Below are 18,646 nucleotides of genomic sequence, written 5' to 3' on the forward strand. Positions count from 1 at the left end.
CCCAGAGTCTCCCCAGATGGCCCTCCTCTAATCACGGTCTGGCCCGTCTTCGAGAGCTGAGGCTGCACCCCCCCGCCAGGAGGCCTGGCAAAGCTTGGGTGACGGGAGGGGCAGATATTTCTAGACTTCTGAGCCGCTATCTGGGGGATGCCAAAGAGGGCAGGCAGGCCACAGGAGGGCCTGGGAGGCTGGTGTCGCTTCCTCCTGACCTTGGGCCACCCAAAGCAGAGCCTTGGCACCAGGAGGCTTGGCCAGGCCTGGCCCGAGGACGCCAGGAGAAGCAGGCAGCTGTGGAGTCAGGTCAGGTTGTCACACACAACCTCACCAAGGAAGTAGTGTGGAGCGGCAAGGGGAGGGGGGGAACCTGTCAGCTGCCACTTTATTCCTCCCCCACGCCGCCCCCCCCCCCAGACTCCGGGTCCAAGCGGCAACTCAGCTGGGTGCTCGGGCCTCGCTGGAGTTGAGCCTCCGCAGCTGGCTGAGGCTGGCCAGCCGGAGTCTGAGCAGCGTCTCCTCCTGCGTGTGCAGTGTGTGCGCCAGCGCGCGTAGGGACTCGCTCTGCAGCACTGCGGACAGGCAGCGGGGGTGGGGGTTATCAGGCCCGGTGCGGCCGGCCCAGCTCAGCGCCTCAGGGTGCCGTGAGCACCCACCCCGCCCTGCACCGCCTGGGCCTCTGCAGTCGCTCCCTGCAGCCACACCAGGGCCTCCCAGTCCCGCCTCTGCCCTTGGTTCCCCCTGGCTTCTGCGCCCCCATACCACTCAAGTAGACAGCCACGACGGCCAGCGCCAGGCAGGTGAACACCAGCAGCGCGAGCAGCAGCAGGAAGCCCCCACGGCTGTGCAGGGGGCTGCAGCCAGGCTGGGCGCACAGTGACGGGGGTAGGATGCCCAGCAGCTCGTCCCACGGCTGTGCCTCCTCGGCCAGGTAGGAGCGCAGCGAGCCTGTGGGGCACGTGGGGCATCAGGGCAGCACTGGGCGCGCTGGCTTTCCTCCCCTCTCCCCATGCCTCCGCCCGCTCCCCTGCCCCCCTCACCTCCTATGTGTAGGTCGCTGATGGAATCCACGTGGTGCAGGCGCACCTCCTGCACGTGGTTGGGGGCTAGTGGTGCCCTGTTCCTCTGGCTCAACGGCGCCGTGGTGTCTGTGGGGGCAGCACAGAGTGGGTTCAACCAGCGGGTCACCCCCTCTCTTTTTAGGTGGCTCACGGAGGCAGCATGGGCTCAGAGGAGATAGGGACGGGGCATCTCAGGGATGACCCTTGATTTTGGAGCCAGGACGAGCCCGGAGCCCTACAGGCCTGATTCACCCACAGCAGCAGGAGGGTCACTGGGCTCATTCCCATTTGTTCCCATGCAAGCATCTCAGGGGCTTTCAGGTAGGTATTCCTGGGCTTGCTCATTTCTACAGAAGAGTTTATCAGCGCTGGAGGAGTAAACCTACGGCTGTGGCGTTCATCCCTGCCCCTTCCGCTGTCAGCTTTCCTTGTAGCCCCAGGGAGGGAGTGGGCCGTCGGACTCGCCCAGTGCTTTCCGTTCCCCAGCGGAAGCAGCGCGGCGCTAGCCAGCGGCGCCCTCCCCTCCGGGCCTTGGCTCTGTTCTGTAGCACTCTCAGCGTGGTGCTGCTGTTCACTCTGAATCACAGCGGGGGACCTGCCTTTGTTATCAGACGACTCACTCACACTCTTTCTCTCTTTCTCTCTCTCCCCTCTGAGGTCTTCCTCCAGGCCGCCCTTTGAAGCTGCCTGGGCATTTAGGTTGTTTCCAGTTCCCTTCGGAAATTAATAACCCCTGGAAAAGGACACGCATCGTTGAGTGTGGAGGTTCCTCTCAATTTCACAATAGTTAATGAGGACAGATTCCCAGAAGCAGAGTTGCTAGATCAAAAAGCAGGGACTTTTTTTTTTTTTAACCTGACCGCATAGCTTGGTTGGTTAGAGCATCGTCCAGACCCACCAATGGCACAGGTTTGATCTCTGGCCAGGGCACATGTAAGAAGCAACCGATGGCCCCAGCTGGTGCGGCTCAGTGGCCTGAGCGCCTGCCTGGGAACCAAAGGGTCGCCGGGTCGATTCCCAGTCAGGGCACGTGCCTGGGTTGTGGGCCAGGTCCCCAGTGGGGGCCATGCTAGAGGCAACCAACTGATGTTTCTCTCCCTCTCTGCCTTCCTTCCAATCTATCTAAAAATAAATAAATAAAACCTTTTGAAAAAAGGACTTAAAGTTCCATTTATTTTTATTTTACTTTCAGAGAGGGGAAGGGAGGGAGAAAGAGATGAAAATACCAATGTGTGAAAGACACATCAAATCAATCAGTTGCTTTTCACACACCCCCAACTGGAACCTGGCCCACAACCCAGGCATGTGTCCTGACCAGGAACCGAACCAGCAACCTTCTGGTTTGCAGGCTGGTGCTCAATCCACTGAGCTACACCAGCCAGGGCTGTGAGAATGTGTCTTGAAAGGGGCTAAAGTGAGCGGGCTCTCTGGGCCTGTCCCTCTGAACAGTAACTCCACCTCCACGCTCTGTTCGTGTTACGTCTGGGCACTGTGTTGGGGGTCAGCTGAATTCCCTCTTGGCTTTGCCTGCAGTTTCTAAGTCAGACTCAGATTCTGTTTGCTCCCAGGAGAAACACACAGTAAATCTCATTGTGAAGACCCCAAAAGGAGATAACCTTACCCCCAACACCGTCGCCAGGGTCTGGGCCACTCCTACAGTGTAAATATTTTTTAATGAAATGTATCGAGGTGACATTAGTTAATAAGATTACATAGGTTTCAAGTGTCCATTTCTATGACACACCATCTGTGTGTTGCATCGTGTGCCCACCACCCAAAGCTAAATCTTCTTCCGTCACCATATATCCGACCCCCCGCCTAAAGTATTGAAAATTTGATGCGGAGAGATGACCAGGTGAGCCAGAATGGAGCCGAGGAGCAGCTGGTCCTGCATCCCGGCCAGCAGCTGCACCTGCAGCTTCCTGGGTCCCCGCTCCGGCCCCTCCGAGCCTCCAGACTTCTTGCTTGTGGAAGCCTCCCCACCTCCAGCCCCTGGGCCGTGTGCAAGCTCTGCCCGCCCCCAGCCCAGGTTCCTCCCTGAAGGAAGAGCTGACCTGGCCAGGCAGCTGCCTGACTCACACCCACTTGGCCACAGCAGGGTGGTTCCTTGGCAGCCCCTGCTGTCCCCTGCAGGGGGAACGGGCAGGGCCTGAGGTGGGGGGCTCCAGGCGTGCTAGGCCTCCCTCCATCTACAGGGTGCAGGTCCCATTACTCGAGCTGGTGACTGATGAGTGACTACTTAAGAAAGTGAGATCAGTGGGATGGGGCGGGTTGCTCCCTGGCCCACAGGGTCATAATTCTGGGGCCTTGCCCCACCTCGGTCATCTCCTACCTTCTTGGGTCTCCTCAGGCATGATGCGGGTGGGCAGTCCGCGGGCCCAACGTCGGTGCCCAGCCGCAGGACAGGATGGAGGCAGTGACGGGCGGCCCCTCCGAGAAACTGGGGAAGGCCTGGCCGCCTCCCAGCCTGGGCCCAAAATAGGCCTGTGCTCAGCCCGCTGGGCTATATTTAGAGGGGACAGCTCTCAGCCATGGGAAGGGGCGGAGTGACCCACATGGGCCAGGCTGGACTCTGGACCTGGCGATGGAAGCCAGGCGAGGGCATGCCTCCACTGGGGCGCCTGCCAGGGCTTTCCTGGGGAGCTCCGCCGCCTCCCACGTACACACGGGCCTCCGTATCTTCAGACAAGCTGCGTCCGGCACACCTGCAGCGGTGCCCCAAGGGGCAGCCCAGACGTGCAGGGCCCTGTGCGTCTCTGCTTCTCCTCGCCCCAAGACCCCTGCCTGCAGCCGGGTTGCCTTGCCATGCAAATGTGGAGTGAGCACCCGCCACCGTGTGACCCACTGGCACCAGGAATCGAGGGTGACGGACCCCTGGAGGCCAGTGCCCTGGGGGCTCAGGGGGCCCTAAAAGGGGGCAGATACTCCTGGGCATGCAGGCGCCGGTGCTGGTCCGTGGGTGGACCTTGGCTGAAGGCGGGTACTTCTGTTACTAACCCTACAACCAGGTGTAAAGGATGGCCCTCCCCGACCTCAGTTTTCTCATCTGTGAGTCGGAGTAACTGTGGTTCCTCCCGGCCACGGCACTCGGGAAACTGGAAATACAGCCACGTGTCTGAAGCACTCGGCACAACGGAGTTCCGGTCCTCCCTCCTTTTCACAGGCGTGCACGGGTCACACGGGGCTGTGTGAGGGTGCAGGGCCCCACTCCCCCTTGGGGGGAGGATGCGGTCCGGCTCAGGGCCCAGCCTCTGCTGTTAGGGCCCTGCGTCCCTTCTTCCCAGGTGGGACAGAGCAAGACAGTGGGGGCTCGGCCTCCCAGCACCTCCTAAACCCATCACTCCTCCACATTTCCCAAACCCAGGACGCGGCTGCTCAGGACCTCCGCACGGACTCTCCCTCCTGGGGTGTTCTGCCCCTGGATACTCCCATGGCTGGCTCCTCGTCCCTGAGCTCCAGCGCCAACCCTTTATGAGGCCTTCTGCTCACACTCTTCTCCACTTCATCCAGTTTTATTTTCCTCAGAGCACTTGGCCCGGAAATTATATTACTCGAAACACACTGTGCACGCCAGCATCCCCTCGGGCCCTGTCAGGCACACTCAGCCACACGGTCACCACCTGCAACCTTCACCACATCATCCTCAGGCAGAAGAAACTGAGGTCCCAAGACCGCCAGGAAGGGGGCCAGGGCCACCTCGTGAGGGCTGGGACCAGCGGTTGTCTGCTGGGGCCGTTCCGGCTTCGGCTGATAATGTGTTTATTGCATTAGTACAGTGGGCCTGCCCCGCCCCGCCCCCAGCAGCCCGGCCTGTTCACAGCTTCCTGCTCCTTGCCCAGACCAGGAGGTCCTTCTCCCGGGGTGGGCACTCCAGGTACTTCCCTGGCCCACCTTGTTGTCCTGGAGCCCTGCTTCTCTGCCCCCTCCCGATCAGCCGGACCCTGTGCCCGGGCGGCCCCTCCCGGGGCTACATTCAAGGGTTATCTTCTGTTAATAAATAAGCCGGCGAGCCTTCCCCTAGGCCAGGGCCTGTTGGTCGTTGCCTCGGTTGGCCTGGGACGGCAGTGTGCCCGCCCCTCGCTGTCTGTCTCCCAGGGTCTGTCCATCTCTTCTGCAGCCTGTCCTCTTGTGTCCTCCCTAGTCCCGGCGTGGAGATGGCCGAATCACCAGTGTGCTGCGCTGCGCGGCCCCCGCTCAGCACGCGGCTCTGGGGCGTTTGTCCGCCGGTTGCGACCCTTCCTCTGTGACTCTGAAGGTGCTGGGCGCGGCGCCGACTGCGGCCTACACATTCGCAGGGAGCTCGCGCCACCGCCACCCGGCTCCACCAGCTGCAGGAAGTCCCGGTACCAGAGCTTGGGGCCCGGTGGCACAAGGGGCGCATCCTCGGTTCGCGCCAGTCTTTCGGCCTGCGCAGCACTCAACACGTGCAACACCAGACGACGCAGCGGCTGCGAAAAGCCCTGCTCCACCGCGGCGCACAGGTACGCGCCCGAGTCCCCGCGCTGCAGGCCGCGCAGCAGCAGCCCCCGCGCCGTGCGCTCAGCGCGCTCCACCGCCGGCACCTGCGGGCCAAACCAGCGTGAGGCGGGGCGGCAGGGTGGGAAACACGGCTCCCTGCCCCCGCGTGGGACTGGAGAGGCAAACGTCCACGGAGGCGTGGCCGAGTGGGAGAGGAAAAAGGGCGCACACAGGTGCGCATCTGAAGGCTGGGTGCAAGAAAGCCGGTGGTCAAGTGGGGAGACCCAAAAAGGGTGGCGGTTCACCTGAACGTGGGGAGCAGGTCAGGGCTCTCAATCAATAGATGGGGTGAGGGCGGGGCTTTTGTCGTGTGTGTGTGTGTGTGTGTGAGAGAGAGAGAGAGAGAGTGAGAAGAGAGAAGAGAGATGCAGGAGCGGTGCGGCCAGGAGCCTAGTTAGCCGGCATGGGGCCTCACCAGCAAAAGGGACCGGATGTAAGGGGTCGGAGTGGGCGGAGCCTCGCTGTGCGGGGCTGGGCCTCATCTAGTGCGGAACAGGCCAGGGACTCATTAGTCACGGCCGTAGGGGCAGGACTCCCTTCCCGCCAAGCTCACCGGGGTGCTGGTCCCCTCCCCTGCGCGCTGGAAGGTCCACTCCACGTGCGCCTGCAGCGAGCGCGGCTCACACTCCAGGAAGGTGCTGCCTCCCTCCACACCGAACACCTTCCGCTCCAGCAGCGCGGGCTGGGACGAGTCTGGGAGCAAGGGAATGTCAGATCCAGGCCCGGCAGGGCAGGGCGGGGCATCTTCAAGGGATGAGAGGCGGGGGCAGCTGGGCACTCACCCCCAGAGCACAGCGTTCTGGGGTCGCCGTTCTTTATGTCTTGCCGCCGGAACCTCCTAGTAGGGGGGATATTGGAGCCTCCCTGAGCCCTTTTTCGTTTCACCAAGGACTCCCTCCCGGCGACCCCCCTTGCCGGCCCCTGCCCACCTCTTGGCACTGGGCTGGAAGCGAGTGCACGTGGCTCCGTCCCAGGCGCAGTAGGGGTCCCGCGCCAGGCAGCACTCGGAGCAGGCGCGGCCATGGGCGGCGCAGCGGTACAAAGGGATCTGGGCCACCGCACTCCGCGAGGCTACGTACAGCTGGTGCTAGGGGGCAAGAGGGGCTCCAGACTGACCGAAGGAGGCCCTGTGCCCACCTCCCATGGGTCAGGGGTCCCTCTCCGACTTGACAGAGGAGAACACCGAGGTCTCAGGTGACACAGCCTAACGAAGGCAGCAGAGTCTATACCTGGACCCAGGGTTCAAGCTACCAAGAGAGGTATGGGGCGGGGGGCGCCCAGACACCGGCTTGGTCCGTTCCACCCCTGAGACTTCTGGCCACTTACCCTCTTGGAGGAGATTTGCATGCTGGTGACAGCAGCAGAGTCCTGAGAGAGAGAGAGAGAGAGAGAGAGAGAGAGAGAGAGAGAGAGAGAGGGGTGCTGGGACCAGGGCTGCCTGGCGCGGGGCTGCCCCAGGATGGGTGCTGGGCCTCACCTCGAACACGTGCAGCTCCTCTAGGAGCAGCCCCTCCGCGTTCGGCCTGCCGCCCTTAGGGACCGAGATCACCTTGAGCACCGTGCCGGCGTCTGCACGGGTGAGAGGGGGCGGGTCACTCTTCCTGTTCCTTGACACGGAGGGCCCGGGTGCTCTCCCCCTCAGAGGCCTCCACCCTCAGCGTGGCTGGGTCGGTGGGTTGGACCAATCAGAGCGGCATCCAGGAGACGGGGACACAGCCCAGGCAAAGCGTGGACAGGGGGGCTCGGCCAGGGGAGCTTCTATGACAGGCCACAGCTCCTGGCCTGGGGGACCCTTGGGCGGTCGGGAGGTCCCTGACCTGTGCCGATGAAGAGGACGTCGTAGTGCCCGTCAGCAGCTGCCACACGGTCTGCAACAACCTGGGTGAAGGTGTACCCGGCCCCCACTTGCAGGAAGAGAGGGCGCCCCCCCACGGGCAGGATGGGATTGTACATGAGGGGGTGGTTCCGGGCGAACTGGATGACGTCATCGGGGAAGTCCTTGGTGGAACTGAAGGTGCCGAAAGTCCTGCTGGGGCACTAGGGGGCGGGGAGGAGGCGGGCGGGGGCGTGGCGTGAGGGTTGGGCGGCAGCGCGCCACAGCAGACGTGGGGAATGGAGTGTGCACGTGGTGGGGGAGGGCTGTGGGGGGTCGGACGGAGCCCAGGCCAGGGGAGCTGCGAGAGGAGACCAAGCTTTGCCCTCAGGAGTCTGAGGAGCAGACGTGGCCTCACTCGGAGGGGCCCTGACTGGTGAAGGCGACTTTTTTCAGCCATAACCAAAGGCAGAAACCACATTTAACCCAGAGGACCCCGAGTTCTCCACCCCTGAGGCTTTCCGTGGGTAGTGGCGGGGGTCCCTTGGCTACTACGCACCATGCCGGGCCGGGGGTAGGGCACGCGGCCCTGGTAGGACACCCACTGGTGCATGGGCCCCTCTTTGTGTGCGAAGGGTCCCAGGAAGGCCCGGCGCACGTCGCTCATGCTGTACACGCACACCGCGGAGCCCTGGAAGACCCCACTGCGGGCGAGAACATGCGTGGAGTGACAGGCCCGGAGGGGCCCAGGCCGCCCCACCCGGCTACCTCCCGCCCCTCACCTGGAAGTGGAGAAGACAGCGTAGAGCAGCGGGGTCCAGCGGTCCCGCGAGGACAGCAGGAACACATCCTCTGTGGGGACGGGGACGGGGACGCGGCCTGGTCGGGGAGGGCGCCCAGCCCCGCAGGCCGGCCAGGCTCCTCCGGGATCCGCGCCCCCGCCCTCCCTCCCCCCACGCCAGCCTCCACTCCCGGCACTCACGGAGCTGGTCAAAGTGCGTGTCGCCCTCGACGCCGGGCACGGAGCACACCAGCCGCGCCTTCAGGAATGTGGTCCACTTGTTGACCAGGCTGCGCTGGCCACCCACATCATTCTGCGGGGCCCATTGGAGGGGATGAGGGTGAGGCCCCAGAGGGCGGCGGGACGGAGCGGGGTCACGCGGAGCGGGGTCACGCAGGGGGCCCTCACCCGACAGATCTGGCCCACGCGGGACACGGACAGGCGCCCCAGCGCCGGCGCCGTCTCCACTGCTGACTCGCGGAAGAAGAAGTAGATCTTGTCGTCATCGGGGTTCTCGCTCTCCGGAATCCAGAAGACCTTAATGAACTTGGGCTCTGGCCACAGGAGAAGGCGTGAAGTCAGGGAGTTCCTGGCCCCGACGCCCCCCTGTCACCCATTGTGAGACCCACGTGCTGCCTCTTCTTTGTCTCACAAGAGCCCACGGAGCAGCATCTGACTGCTCGCAGCTTCTAGGACCAAGTTCAGAAGGTGCTCCGTGCACAGACTCCCAAGGGTCAGGGCCTGCGAGTCAAGAAGCAGCCACCAGAGGGCAGCAGAGACCGCGGCTAACTGGGAACGCAGGCGCCCCATCAGGGGAGCCTTCTCACCTTGCCCCTGACACTTGCCCTGTCCAGAAGGCTAAGAAAGGAGGGACATCGGTGTCCGCTATTACCTTCACTCATGAAGCTTTTTCTCTAGCGGGACGCAGATGCCCCACCCCTGTTTCAAACACTCTGCTGGGTCCAGTCATGGCTTCTCTTGTGAATCTGTTCCCTGGCCCGTTCCTTCCCAGGGCCCTGGCGCTGGCTGTTCCGCTGCCTGGAGCGCCCCACCCCCAGCCCGGCTGGGCTTTGGGACGCAGCTCATGTCTATCCTCAGCGCAGTGGGGGCCTTTCCCCAGCTCTCTCACTGCCGCCACCTGGTCCCCTCCCCTCCCCCATTCTCTCACCGGTCTCTCGGCCGATGGAATTGATTTTATCATTTGTTAGGAGGTCTGTGAGTTCAAAGAGGGCGTGGGCCACACCAGCCTAGTCCCTCGCAGGGCCTGCCACGCCGTAGTGCTTGGCGAGACCAGGCTGCACCCCCTGCTCACTTATTCTACGGGCCTTACTCCGCACCTGCCCTGTCGGGAATGACGGTCCCCTCCTGCCACCCCCACCAGTCTTTCACCATTGAGCCAGCGGGAGTCGTGTGGCTCCGTTCGGAGGCTCGGCCGCCGGCCCAGGCTGCGGAAGATGGTGAAGTCCCGGCCCATGAGGTCTGCAGCCACCCCGGAGTACAGCTCCTCCCCTGCAGACCGGGCAAGGGCTGCTCAGCCTCGCACGGAAGGCTCTCGGGGTTCGGGGGCCAGGGGCCTGTGGGGCTGTGGGGACTCTTGGGGAGTCAGTACGGTTATAGGGGTCTCCTTGGCGCTCTAGGGAGGGTTTGGGGACTTCCTGGGGTTCTGGGAGTGGTGCTGGGACCCCAGCCTTCGGACTCACCCACCAGCACGGAGGCAGCCCGGTGCCTGGGGTCATACGGACTCTTGCCCTTGCCGTCCTCCAGCCTCCGGGGGTCCAGCCGGAGCACGGGCTCCTGGGGGCGGGGCAGGGGGTGCGGGCATCACAACCAGGCCCCTGCCCGCTCCCACAGCTGCCCTCTCTGCCCCCCGGGTTCGGCCTTACCTCCAGCCGGTGGCCCACCTCCACAAACACGCAGGTGGGGTGGAAGGCCCCTGTGCCACAGGCCAGCAGGTGGGTGCGGTTGTAGGAGTGCAGCAGCTTCACGAAGTTCATGCACTCAGTCTAGTGGGCAGGCGGGGGCAGGGACAATGAGGCCTCCCCGCCGGGAGGTGGCCTTAAGGGGTCCCAGCTCACCAGTGGCACCCTCACCCCTTCCTTCTGCATAAGCCCAGGCAAGTACCGCAAGGGGCTATGGGGACCTGGGTGCCGTTGGCGACCAGCCCAGCCCACCTCTCACCAGAATGGGTGGACCGGGAAGCAGAGGCCCGCCATGCCCCCTGTGACTCACAGACCCCCAGGAAGAATCACATGAGCCCCCACCCTGACTCACTACCTCCAGACCTCAGCCACCTCAACCCCCCACCCCCATCCCCGAAAGAACAGACGGGCCTCTGTTCCAGCACTGCCCTGTCCAGAGTGAGGGGCTGCCCGCCCCACCCCCACCCGGGCCGCCAACACTCACACCAATGTCCTTCCCAGCCCAGTTGCACTCCTCTCGCCACTCCACAGGGGCCGGCCAGGCCAGCTACGGAGGTTGGGGAAGGGGGAACACCGGTCAGGGACTTCTCTCTGTGCTGAGGGTGCCCACTCGGGGGGCCCACCCCCTGGTCTCCCCGGGGAGCCCGGAGGGGGCGCCCAGGGCTCCTTCCCTGGGCAGCACCAAGGTGTGGGGGTGGTCCCTGGCACCTTCTTGGCCCGCTTGCTGATGTTGTCCAGGCTGAGGGAGGCCACGTGGTTCTCGGCGCCCACAAACAGGCGTCCACGCTCCTCGTCCACCAGCAGGGCCTCATAGCAGCAGGTCCTCGCCAGCCGGAAGGTCCGGAGGCCGTGCTGGGCCTGGAGCTCTGCGGAGTTGGGGTACCGCGGAGAGTCACTGCCGGGGCTCCCCCGGGCCCAGCCTGCTGTCTCTCTTACAGGCCACGGTCATCCACGGCCGTGACCTGGCCCACACACGGGTGGACTCACACCTGTGTCAGTGCACACTCACGGAGGCCCACCCAGGGACGAAGCTTCCAGGGTGGGCAGCTCAGCTGCCAGCCCCACTCCCAGGGGAGGAGGGCTGGGTGGGCTCCTGGGGGCGTGCTCGGACTAGCAGCGTGGTCTCCGGGCAGGCGCACGGGGAGGCCGGGGCCCTGGGGGAGACCGGGCACGCAGGGAAAGCCAGAATCTCAGCCCCCAAATCCGGCTGAGCGCTCTCTGCCATCCTGCCCGCCCCTGCCCAGCGATTACTCCCAGGTAGCGGGTGTGGAAGGGGGCTCTGAGGGCCCCACACCTCCACGTCCCAGGGGGGTAGCGGAGGGGGCAGAGGCAGGGTCTGTTGCCATGGGGACGGGAGGGGGCTTGCTGGGAAAGCAGAGGGGAATGCGGGCAGAGAGGCAGGGGCCTGAGGCCAGGGCCGGGTGAGCTGGAGGTGGCCCTCGACTGCTGCCAGCACAATCCGGATCAGGGGGTCCACGCAGGCCAGGTGGCACGACAGAGAACACAGTGCCCCCTGCCCATGCCGGGCCCCTCTCCCGCCCGCCCCAGGCTGGGCCTCCCACCTGCCAGGCGCACCTACCTTGGAAGGAGAGCCGGAGGCGCGGAGGGCTGGGGGTGGCGCCCCCCAGCACCGTGGTCCGAAGCAGGGCCAGGCCCAGGATCATGGCGGCGGCCTCCGCCCGCCCCATCCCGGCCAGCTGGGGCGCTCAGGGATCGGCAGGCACGTGTGGAGGAGCCTTGAGCCGCCCTGGACTCTGCCCCGGGATCTGGAAGAGAAGGAGTCACAGCAAGGGCGAGGGAGGGCAGCCGGGGGGAGCCCCCGGAGATCGGATTACAGCCCCTAGGGGAAGGAGGCTGGGGGGTCGCATTCCGCTTCCTCCTCCGAGCCCTCCCCGCCCTCCCTCGGAGGGTGCCCTGCCTGCCCACAATCACAGACACACCCACGCCGGGCACACCCTTGGGGTCACCCTGGCACAGGCAGGCACCCGCCCCACCACGTCACCCTCCTCCGTGACTCGCTCTCTGGCGTACACACTCGCAGACACTGGTGCACGCACTCTGGGCGCCTACTCCGCGCCGGCTGGGGACTCGGGCTGGGGACAGTGGGGGACACAGACAGGGTGCCCCGTGCAGCAGGTGGCACAGAGCCAACGAGGACCCGGATCAGTGGGCTTTAGAGCCACAGGAGGGTCCAGCCTCTGCAGGTGGCTGGGCGCCCACAGGCCCAGGGACAGAAGCGTCTTCGCAGCTGGAGCCCACGGGGAGTGGGGCCTGCGAGTGTGAACGTTTGAGGGTCACTTTGTGTGTCTGTATCGCACATGTGTGTCGTGTGTGTGCATGCACACATGCCTGTGAGGCCATGTGGCGTGCATGTGTGAGCACACACGGCATAGTGTGTGTCTGTGCGATGTGTGCACTTTGCACACGTGTCTCTGTGTGTGTCAAGGGTATGTGCATGTGAGTGTGTCTGCACACGCAAGTGCACACCTGTCTTCCTGGACATGCAAGTGAGCAAAACCCACCGCAGCGTCAGTCACTGCCTTTGCCTCGGAGACACTCCGGCGCCCACTCTTCAGAGGGGGTAGTGGGTCAGGGAGCCTGTGCCTGGGCCCCAGGGGCCGGGCGGGAGCCCCACCCCCACTCCCACTGGGGCTGCTTGGACAGCCCCGGCTCGAGCTGGCCCCAGAGGGTGGGCTGAGTTGGTCACACACAGCAACTCCGTGAGCTGACTTCAGACCCGGGAGGAGTCAAGTGCGAGCACCAGGGGCCTGAGGCGGCCTCTCTGCGCAGCGAGGAGAGCTGCCCACCCCTCCCTGAGTCTCTCCCCACTGCCCTCGTCCTCACGGTTTCCCCATCTTTGGCCCCCTCTGACGGGGCCAGACTCTGGCCCCAGCGCCCGCCGGCAGGCTGTGCAGGTGCTGGGCACGGGAGCCCTGGTGTGGGGCGAGGTCCTGGGGTGGGATGGAGCTGCGGAGGCCCATTCCAGACCATTCCCCCGACCCCTGCCCCGGGCCACAGCTCCGGGACCCGCCCCGCCCCCCGCCGGCCCCCACCTGCTTCTCTCCCTCAGCTGACACTTGCCGCCTCTGCCTCTTCTGGGCTGGGGGGTCTGCGACGCCGCCGAACACGCGGCTGCCTTCCCAAAGGCCGCCAAGGGCTCCAGCAGCAGGGCCCCCACCCGAGCCCCTCCGAGCCCCGAAGAAGGGGAGAAGCCTAGGGGCCCGAGGGCACCCTCTGCCGGCCCCTTTAAGGAGCAGCTCCCGCCCCCACCAAGCCAGCCGCCGCTCCACACTGGCCGTCAAGTTTACGGGCGGGCAGATCGGGTGACCGGGCAGGCAGCCTGGACGGCTGGGGATGGTGGCCCGGCCAAAGTGGAGCGGGCACAAGGGAGGGGTGGGTAGGGGCGCCCCCCGCCCCCCTCTGTCGGACCTCGCAGCAGTAGGGCAGGGCACCCCAAGCAGCAGTCTGGAAGTGTGGCTGCCAGTCGAGCCAAAGGAGGAGGAAACGATCAAGACCCTCCCAACCCCCGGGACGGCCCCGCACAGCGGGCAGTGGGAGCAGCTGGTGGGGGCACCCCGGGGGGACCCGGGATGCAGCTGGGGCACAGCTGCCACCTCCATTCCCAGGAGCCAGCCGGGGTGGGAGGGGTGGAGGTCAGGGGAGGGGGTTCTCAACTGAAGGTCCGATGGGCCCTCGGGACCCGGCCCCAGGCCTTCCTCACCGCTCGGGCCCACGCCTCTGCCACCTGGCTGCCAGTGGTTGCCATGGCAGCCAGGCTAGAGCGGGAGAGGAGGGCCAGAGAGGCGCAGGCAGGGCGGCCCCTTCGGGGCCAGGGCCCAGTCAGGCAGCACCTCGTCCTGACCCGGGGCGGGGGGGGGGCCGCATCTGTGCCCCACCAAACCCTGAGCACCCAGGGGTGTGCCTGTCTCAGGCAGGACGGGCTCCTGCACCCCGGCGCCTCAGTGGGGAAGGGTCTGGAGGCCGGGCTCCAAGCTGAGTCTGGCGGACACCCCCCACGGGTGCTGCCAGGGGCCCTTTTTTTTTTGGAGGGGCTGAGTACGGACAGTGGCCGACAGTGGGGACCTCAGGTCTGCCTGGGTGAGCACGCCGGGGAACCAGGATGCCCTTCGACCCCTCAGCCCCCCGGCAAGAGGCACCCTCCTGCAGGAGCCCCGAGGCTGCTCAGCAGCTCCCCGGGGGGCAGCGAGGGAGGCTGTGTGGCCGCTGCGAGGGCACGTACCCCTGCTGCCCACCGCCTGCCAAGAAGCGTCTGTGCCCAGTCAGGGTGGGGTTGTGCCTCCTTCCTGAGCCTCGGGGCCTGGCTGGGCAGGCGGGCTGGGCGGGCGGGCAGGGTAGGGTAGGGGTCAAGGGGAGAACCGGGGGCTGTCAGGAGGGGTTGGGGAGGGACACGCCCCTGTGTGGACTGCTGGGCTTCCGGGGTGCACCTCTCCTTCCTCCCAGGCTCCCTGCCTTGGACCTGGGCAGCCTCCCCCTCCCCGCCCCACGCTCGCAAACAAAATTCTTTGGCTGTTTACAATTTTCCACCCGAGCAGCCAAGATCAGCAAGTGCCTTCGAGGTCCCCACCCACGCCCACTGTGCCCCCTACCTGCCCCCACTGCCTTCCGTGCTGCAGGCCCGAGGGTCCCGGCCTCTGTTTCGTCCACCCCCAGCCCTGTGACCGTACCGAGAAACGGGACCAGGACCCCCCGGCTCCCATCTTTCCAGCACCCTGGGACTCAACTCCAGCCGGAGGGACCGGGCTGTCCTGGGGCCACCTGGGAATTTCGCATTGCCCTCCTTCCTCCCGATAGGTCCCCTCCCTGGAACAGAAAGGAAGAGCCCCAGGAGTGGAAGTGCCAGTTGTCCCTGTCCCCGCAAGAGGTGTCCTTTCTGCTCCTCGAGCCCCGTGCACGCCAGGCCCTGGGCAGCGGCCTCGGGGAGACAGCACTCGAGGAGCAGGGCCCTTCGCCGAGAGACACACGGGGTTCTGGGAGTGCCCTGGGCTCTGGCATCAGGCAGCCTGGGCCTGGGTCTTGACAGCTAAGGTCCCTACTCCTGTCTGCGCCCCTGCCCTGGGGCCACCCCAGGCTCCTAGGCCTCCACCCTTCGCTGGGGCACCCACAGGCAGACGCCTGCCTGGGCTCTGGCCCTCACGATGCCCGTCAGTGGCACAGCCTGCCGGGCCTTCCCTTCTGGAGGTGACTGGCCGGCTGGGCCAAGTCCCGGCACCTGCCGCCCCGTCCCTCGTCACCAGTGGGGCCTGTCCCCTGCACCCTGTCTTCTGGGCTCTGGGTGGTGCAGCTGGGACAGGACGCCCAGCCGAGGAAGGCTGCGGCCAGCACTCCCAGGGCCTGGCGGGGGCCAGGCCACGGCGGCTCCGCAGTCCCACCTGCTTTAGCCATCAGGGCTGGCGGCCGCTTTCCTCATTCTGGCCACGTGGGTACTAGGGTGTGCGCCCTGGGGACTTGGGCACCCGTCCTGGGGCAAACCTAACTGAGGCCTCAATGTCCTGACACTCTGCCACACGCCCCAGGGGCTCTCCTGGGGGAGGGTCTATCCAGGCACTTCCCACCCGCCCCCAGCCTGGCCTCCACGCCCCCAGAGGACCCCTGGCCCACCTTTTTGGAAAGATCAGCTCCTCCCTTCCTTGCCTGTTTCCCTTTCCTTCTGAGGGCCATGTCAGAGCTGAGGTGGAGGGGCTGAGGGAGGGGCCAGCGGGAACCCTGGGCCTCTGGCTGTAGCCCTGCCCCCACCGCCCCGCCCCTACCCTCCGCCTCCTGCGCATTCCTCCCCGGCTGAGGTCAGCCCCTCTGGGATGGGGCAGCCCCCCCTCCCCACCAGCCACATCACAGCTCTTCACTCACTCCTGTTTTCCTCATTGCTCCGCGGGGAGGGGGTGGGGCCTCCGTCTCCCTCCCTTCTCCACAGCGGGGGGCGGGGGGCGCAGGGAGGGCGCGAGACCGCTCCAGGAACGCAGAGGTGGACCGCGGTGGCCCTGTGTCATTAACATCCATTAACACAGCACTGCGCTCCCAGGAGGGCGGCTGTGGGACTCCGAATGCCCTGGCCGGTGGGGGGCGTAACAGGGGTCAACCCCCCAGGAGTCCTGGGAGGGGCGGGGCTGAACCCTGACACCTCCGCTCCCAGCTGTGTGTCCCTAGGGGGAAATGAAAGGTTTCGGATCGCTCCCTGGACTAGCCCTGCGGTTGTAAATGCGGGGTGCGGGGTGCGGAGGCAGGCCGGGCAGGTCTGGCACACTGCCGGGCGGGGGCGGGGGCGGGGGCGGGGGGGGGGGTCTGCGCGCGCGCACAGGTGCGCGCTGTCGGAGCCACCTCGGCCCTGGGCGTCCTGCGGCATCCAGGCCTGGGGGCCTCTCCAGCCCCGGTCTCCGGAGCCCTCTCGGGTTCGACTCCTCCCCTGTCCCCTTTCGTCCTCGGCCGCCGCCCTACCACCGCCCTCCACCTTCACCTTCCTCTCCCACGGGTCTGTAACCTCCTCAGCAGTGCCCAAGCACACCCCTCCTCTCCTGAGAGCCCCCAGCTCAGGGACAAGACAAATCTCCTTGAGGACAAGACAAGGTTCAGCCTCCCCGCCCCCGCCCCCACCCCACTGAAACCTGACCTGCTCACCCTACCCCAAGGCCGTGGTCTTTCTGCCTGTCCCCCTCCCGAGTGCCCACGTCCACAGGCCATCCTAGCCCCTGACTCAAGAGCTTGTGAAGCTTGGGGGTCCTAGGCTTTAGCGGGGCATTCCCACCCCTGCTGGCCAGGGCTCCAGCCACCCCAGGCAGGACTGGGCTTGGGTGACGCCCTCTTGCTGTTAGTCCCACCCCTCTGCCACCTGCTGGTCTCCTCTCCCTTCCTCCCGAAAGCCCCAGCCGCCTGTGCGGCCAGGCCGAGTCCTCCGCGGTGCTCCGGGTTCCCCGGCGGCAGGCAGCTACCACCACGAGGCCCCCGGGGTCCAGCAGAGGGCAGGCCCAGGGAAGCGGGAGAGAGAGGGCCTGCAGGCCGCCTGCGTGGGGAACGGACGGAGAAGGGACATCTCCTTGACCCTGCACCAACCCCTCCGGCCTTGACTCCCCACCCACAGTGAGGCCCGAAAGCAGAGCCAGTGGCTTCCCATTGATGTCACACTCGTTTTCCTCCTAACCAAGATCACCTGTGGGGCTGCAGCTTGTGCAAGGGGGAAAACCGAGGCGGGGAGGAGAGAGGGGTCCATGGCCCTGCCCCCTGCCCCCTGGGACTCCGGTTCCCGTCACTGTGTGATTAACTGAGGAGCTGAGTGGCTGGCGGACACGGACACACGTACCCTGGCTGGCATGAGGCCCGAGTTGGGTGTGTCGTGGGAGCCGGCGTGTCTGAGGGGGGTTGAGGGTGGGGGCCCTGGGATCTCTCTGTGGGCAGTAGGCAGGATGGGGGTCAGTTGTTGGGAGGGGGCCTGGACCCAGGCCTCAGCCGCGAGGAGGAGTGGCAGTGCTGCCTCTCTCGGTCCCCTCCCTGCTGGCCAGGGCAACTTGGACTTGGATGGCCGTGATGCAGGCGGGTGACTGCAGCCACCCAGCCTTGGTGGCTTGGCTTAGCACCCTAGGGATGAGGCGGAGGGGGTTGATTCCGAGAGGCTGGGAGGTTTTCCTGATTTCAGGAGACAGGGGGCTGCCTTGGAACACGGGGAGGGTTTCCTTCAGACCTTGGCAGCCCCTGCAGCCTCAGAGGCCCCGTGGCTGAGGAGGCCCCCTTCCCCTTCTGCAGCTGGGATCTGGGCCTCTACCCACCTGCCGGGGGTGGGGTTGGGCCAGGGAGGCTGGGGAGTGGTTGCCCTCTCTGACTTCGAGCTGGTCTCTCTGCCATTCCAGGCATCTTACCACCCCCCAAGTGGGTTAAAAATACCAAGGCTGCCACCGCATCCATAGTCTGAGCAACTATGCGGTGTAGGGCGGCCCTCTGGAAGGTGGATCAGCCTTAGGGTGGTCCCAAGTGGCCGCAGAGAGCCCACCTCATACTGGGACCCGCAAGCTTGGTCTGGGAGCCAGGGCCTGGGTCCCTTGCCTGGCCCTGCCTGTCTGGGGTCCTGGGCCCCACGGCTGCAGCTGCCCTTGGCTTGGGGCCAGGAAGAGGGGCCTTCTCAGGCTGGCAGAGCTCTGGGGGACACACGGTCAGGGAGCACTGACTCTCCGCCTCCCTTGCGCAGCTGCTCCGAGGGACAAGGTATGGCCGAGGTCCAGCCCTGGACAACAGACAGTGGGGGATCCCCAGGAGTCAGCCTCATGGAATCCCTCCTGCTGGGGTGCAGGACACCTGGGATGCCCCTGAGCCTGCCACCCTCCATGGCTGGGAATTTCCCAACTGCCAAAGACAAGGGGGAATTGAGAGGCCACCCCCGCGGCCCTGGGACAATGGAGCCTTATGCCCTACAAATCAGAACAGGGATAGGAAGGCCAAGGGCAGGTGGGGGCTTAGCTGTCTGCACCCAGGGAAGTCCTGCTTGCCAGGACCCCACCCAGAACCACTGCCAAGCCGGGGACAAGGGGATCCTGGCCAGAATCCTGCGTGGCCCACCCAG

The 18,646-nt window shown here is 65.7% G+C and overlaps 2 protein-coding genes across 3 annotated transcripts; both read right to left on the bottom strand.

The window, feature by feature from the left end:
- Nucleotides 1–46: 46 nt before the first annotated feature.
- On the bottom strand, nt 47–4,484 carry LSMEM2 (leucine rich single-pass membrane protein 2). Its single transcript, XM_045856536.1, has 4 exons — nt 3,388–4,484; nt 1,035–1,142; nt 757–942; nt 47–566 (listed from the first exon to the last, which is right to left on the bottom strand). Exons 1-4 carry the CDS (start codon nt 3,407–3,409, stop codon nt 433–435), a joined length of 450 nt encoding a protein of 149 aa, XP_045712492.1. The 5' UTR covers nt 3,410–4,484; the 3' UTR covers nt 47–432.
- A 313-nt stretch (nt 4,485–4,797) lies between these two features.
- SEMA3B (semaphorin 3B) lies at nt 4,798–15,795 on the bottom strand. 2 transcript variants are annotated; one of them, XM_045856533.1, is made up of 19 exons: nt 15,706–15,777; nt 14,772–14,907; nt 11,666–11,852; nt 10,795–10,952; nt 10,571–10,633; nt 10,051–10,170; nt 9,868–9,961; nt 9,557–9,676; nt 8,576–8,721; nt 8,369–8,480; nt 8,169–8,238; nt 7,946–8,090; nt 7,391–7,610; nt 7,051–7,142; nt 6,900–6,941; nt 6,503–6,660; nt 6,356–6,411; nt 6,127–6,266; nt 4,798–5,617 (listed from the first exon to the last, which is right to left on the bottom strand). In XM_045856533.1, exons 3-19 carry the CDS (start codon nt 11,772–11,774, stop codon nt 5,219–5,221), a joined length of 2,244 nt encoding a protein of 747 aa, XP_045712489.1. In that variant the 5' UTR covers nt 11,775–11,852; nt 14,772–14,907; nt 15,706–15,777; the 3' UTR covers nt 4,798–5,218. The 2 variants fall into 2 exon arrangements, with proteins under 2 accessions (XP_045712489.1, XP_045712487.1); XM_045856531.1 differs by lacking the exon at nt 14,772–14,907 and having other exon boundaries at nt 15,706–15,795.
- Between the last annotated feature and the right edge of the window lie 2,851 nt (nt 15,796–18,646).

This window comes from Phyllostomus hastatus, unplaced genomic scaffold (genome assembly GCF_019186645.2).
Source record: "Phyllostomus hastatus isolate PE091 unplaced genomic scaffold, TTU_PhHast_1.1 phas_scaffold_129, whole genome shotgun sequence".
Taxonomy (NCBI): domain Eukaryota; kingdom Metazoa; phylum Chordata; class Mammalia; order Chiroptera; family Phyllostomidae; genus Phyllostomus; species Phyllostomus hastatus.

Bases quoted from the DNA above. Each gene is read 5' to 3' on its own strand.
- LSMEM2 (XM_045856536.1), bottom strand. From the start codon at position 3,409: ATGCCTGAGGAGACCCAAGAAG. The intron at 943-1,034 runs GTGAGGGGGGCA...CGTGCCCCACAG, and splicing joins CAGCGACCTACACATAGGAG to GCTCGCTGCGCTCCTACCTG. The intron at 567-756 runs GTATGGGGGCGC...GCCTGTCCGCAG, and splicing joins CGTGGCTGTCTACTTGAGTG to TGCTGCAGAGCGAGTCCCTA.
- SEMA3B (XM_045856531.1), bottom strand. From the start codon at position 11,774: ATGGGGCGGGCGGAGGCCGCCGCCATGATCCTGGGCCTGGCCCTGCTT. The intron at 10,953-11,665 runs GTAGGTGCGCCT...CCAACTCCGCAG, and splicing joins CCTCCGGCTCTCCTTCCAAG to AGCTCCAGGCCCAGCACGGC. The intron at 6,412-6,502 runs GTGGGCAGGGGC...CCCCCCTACTAG, and splicing joins TTCCAGCCCAGTGCCAAGAG to GAGGTTCCGGCGGCAAGACA.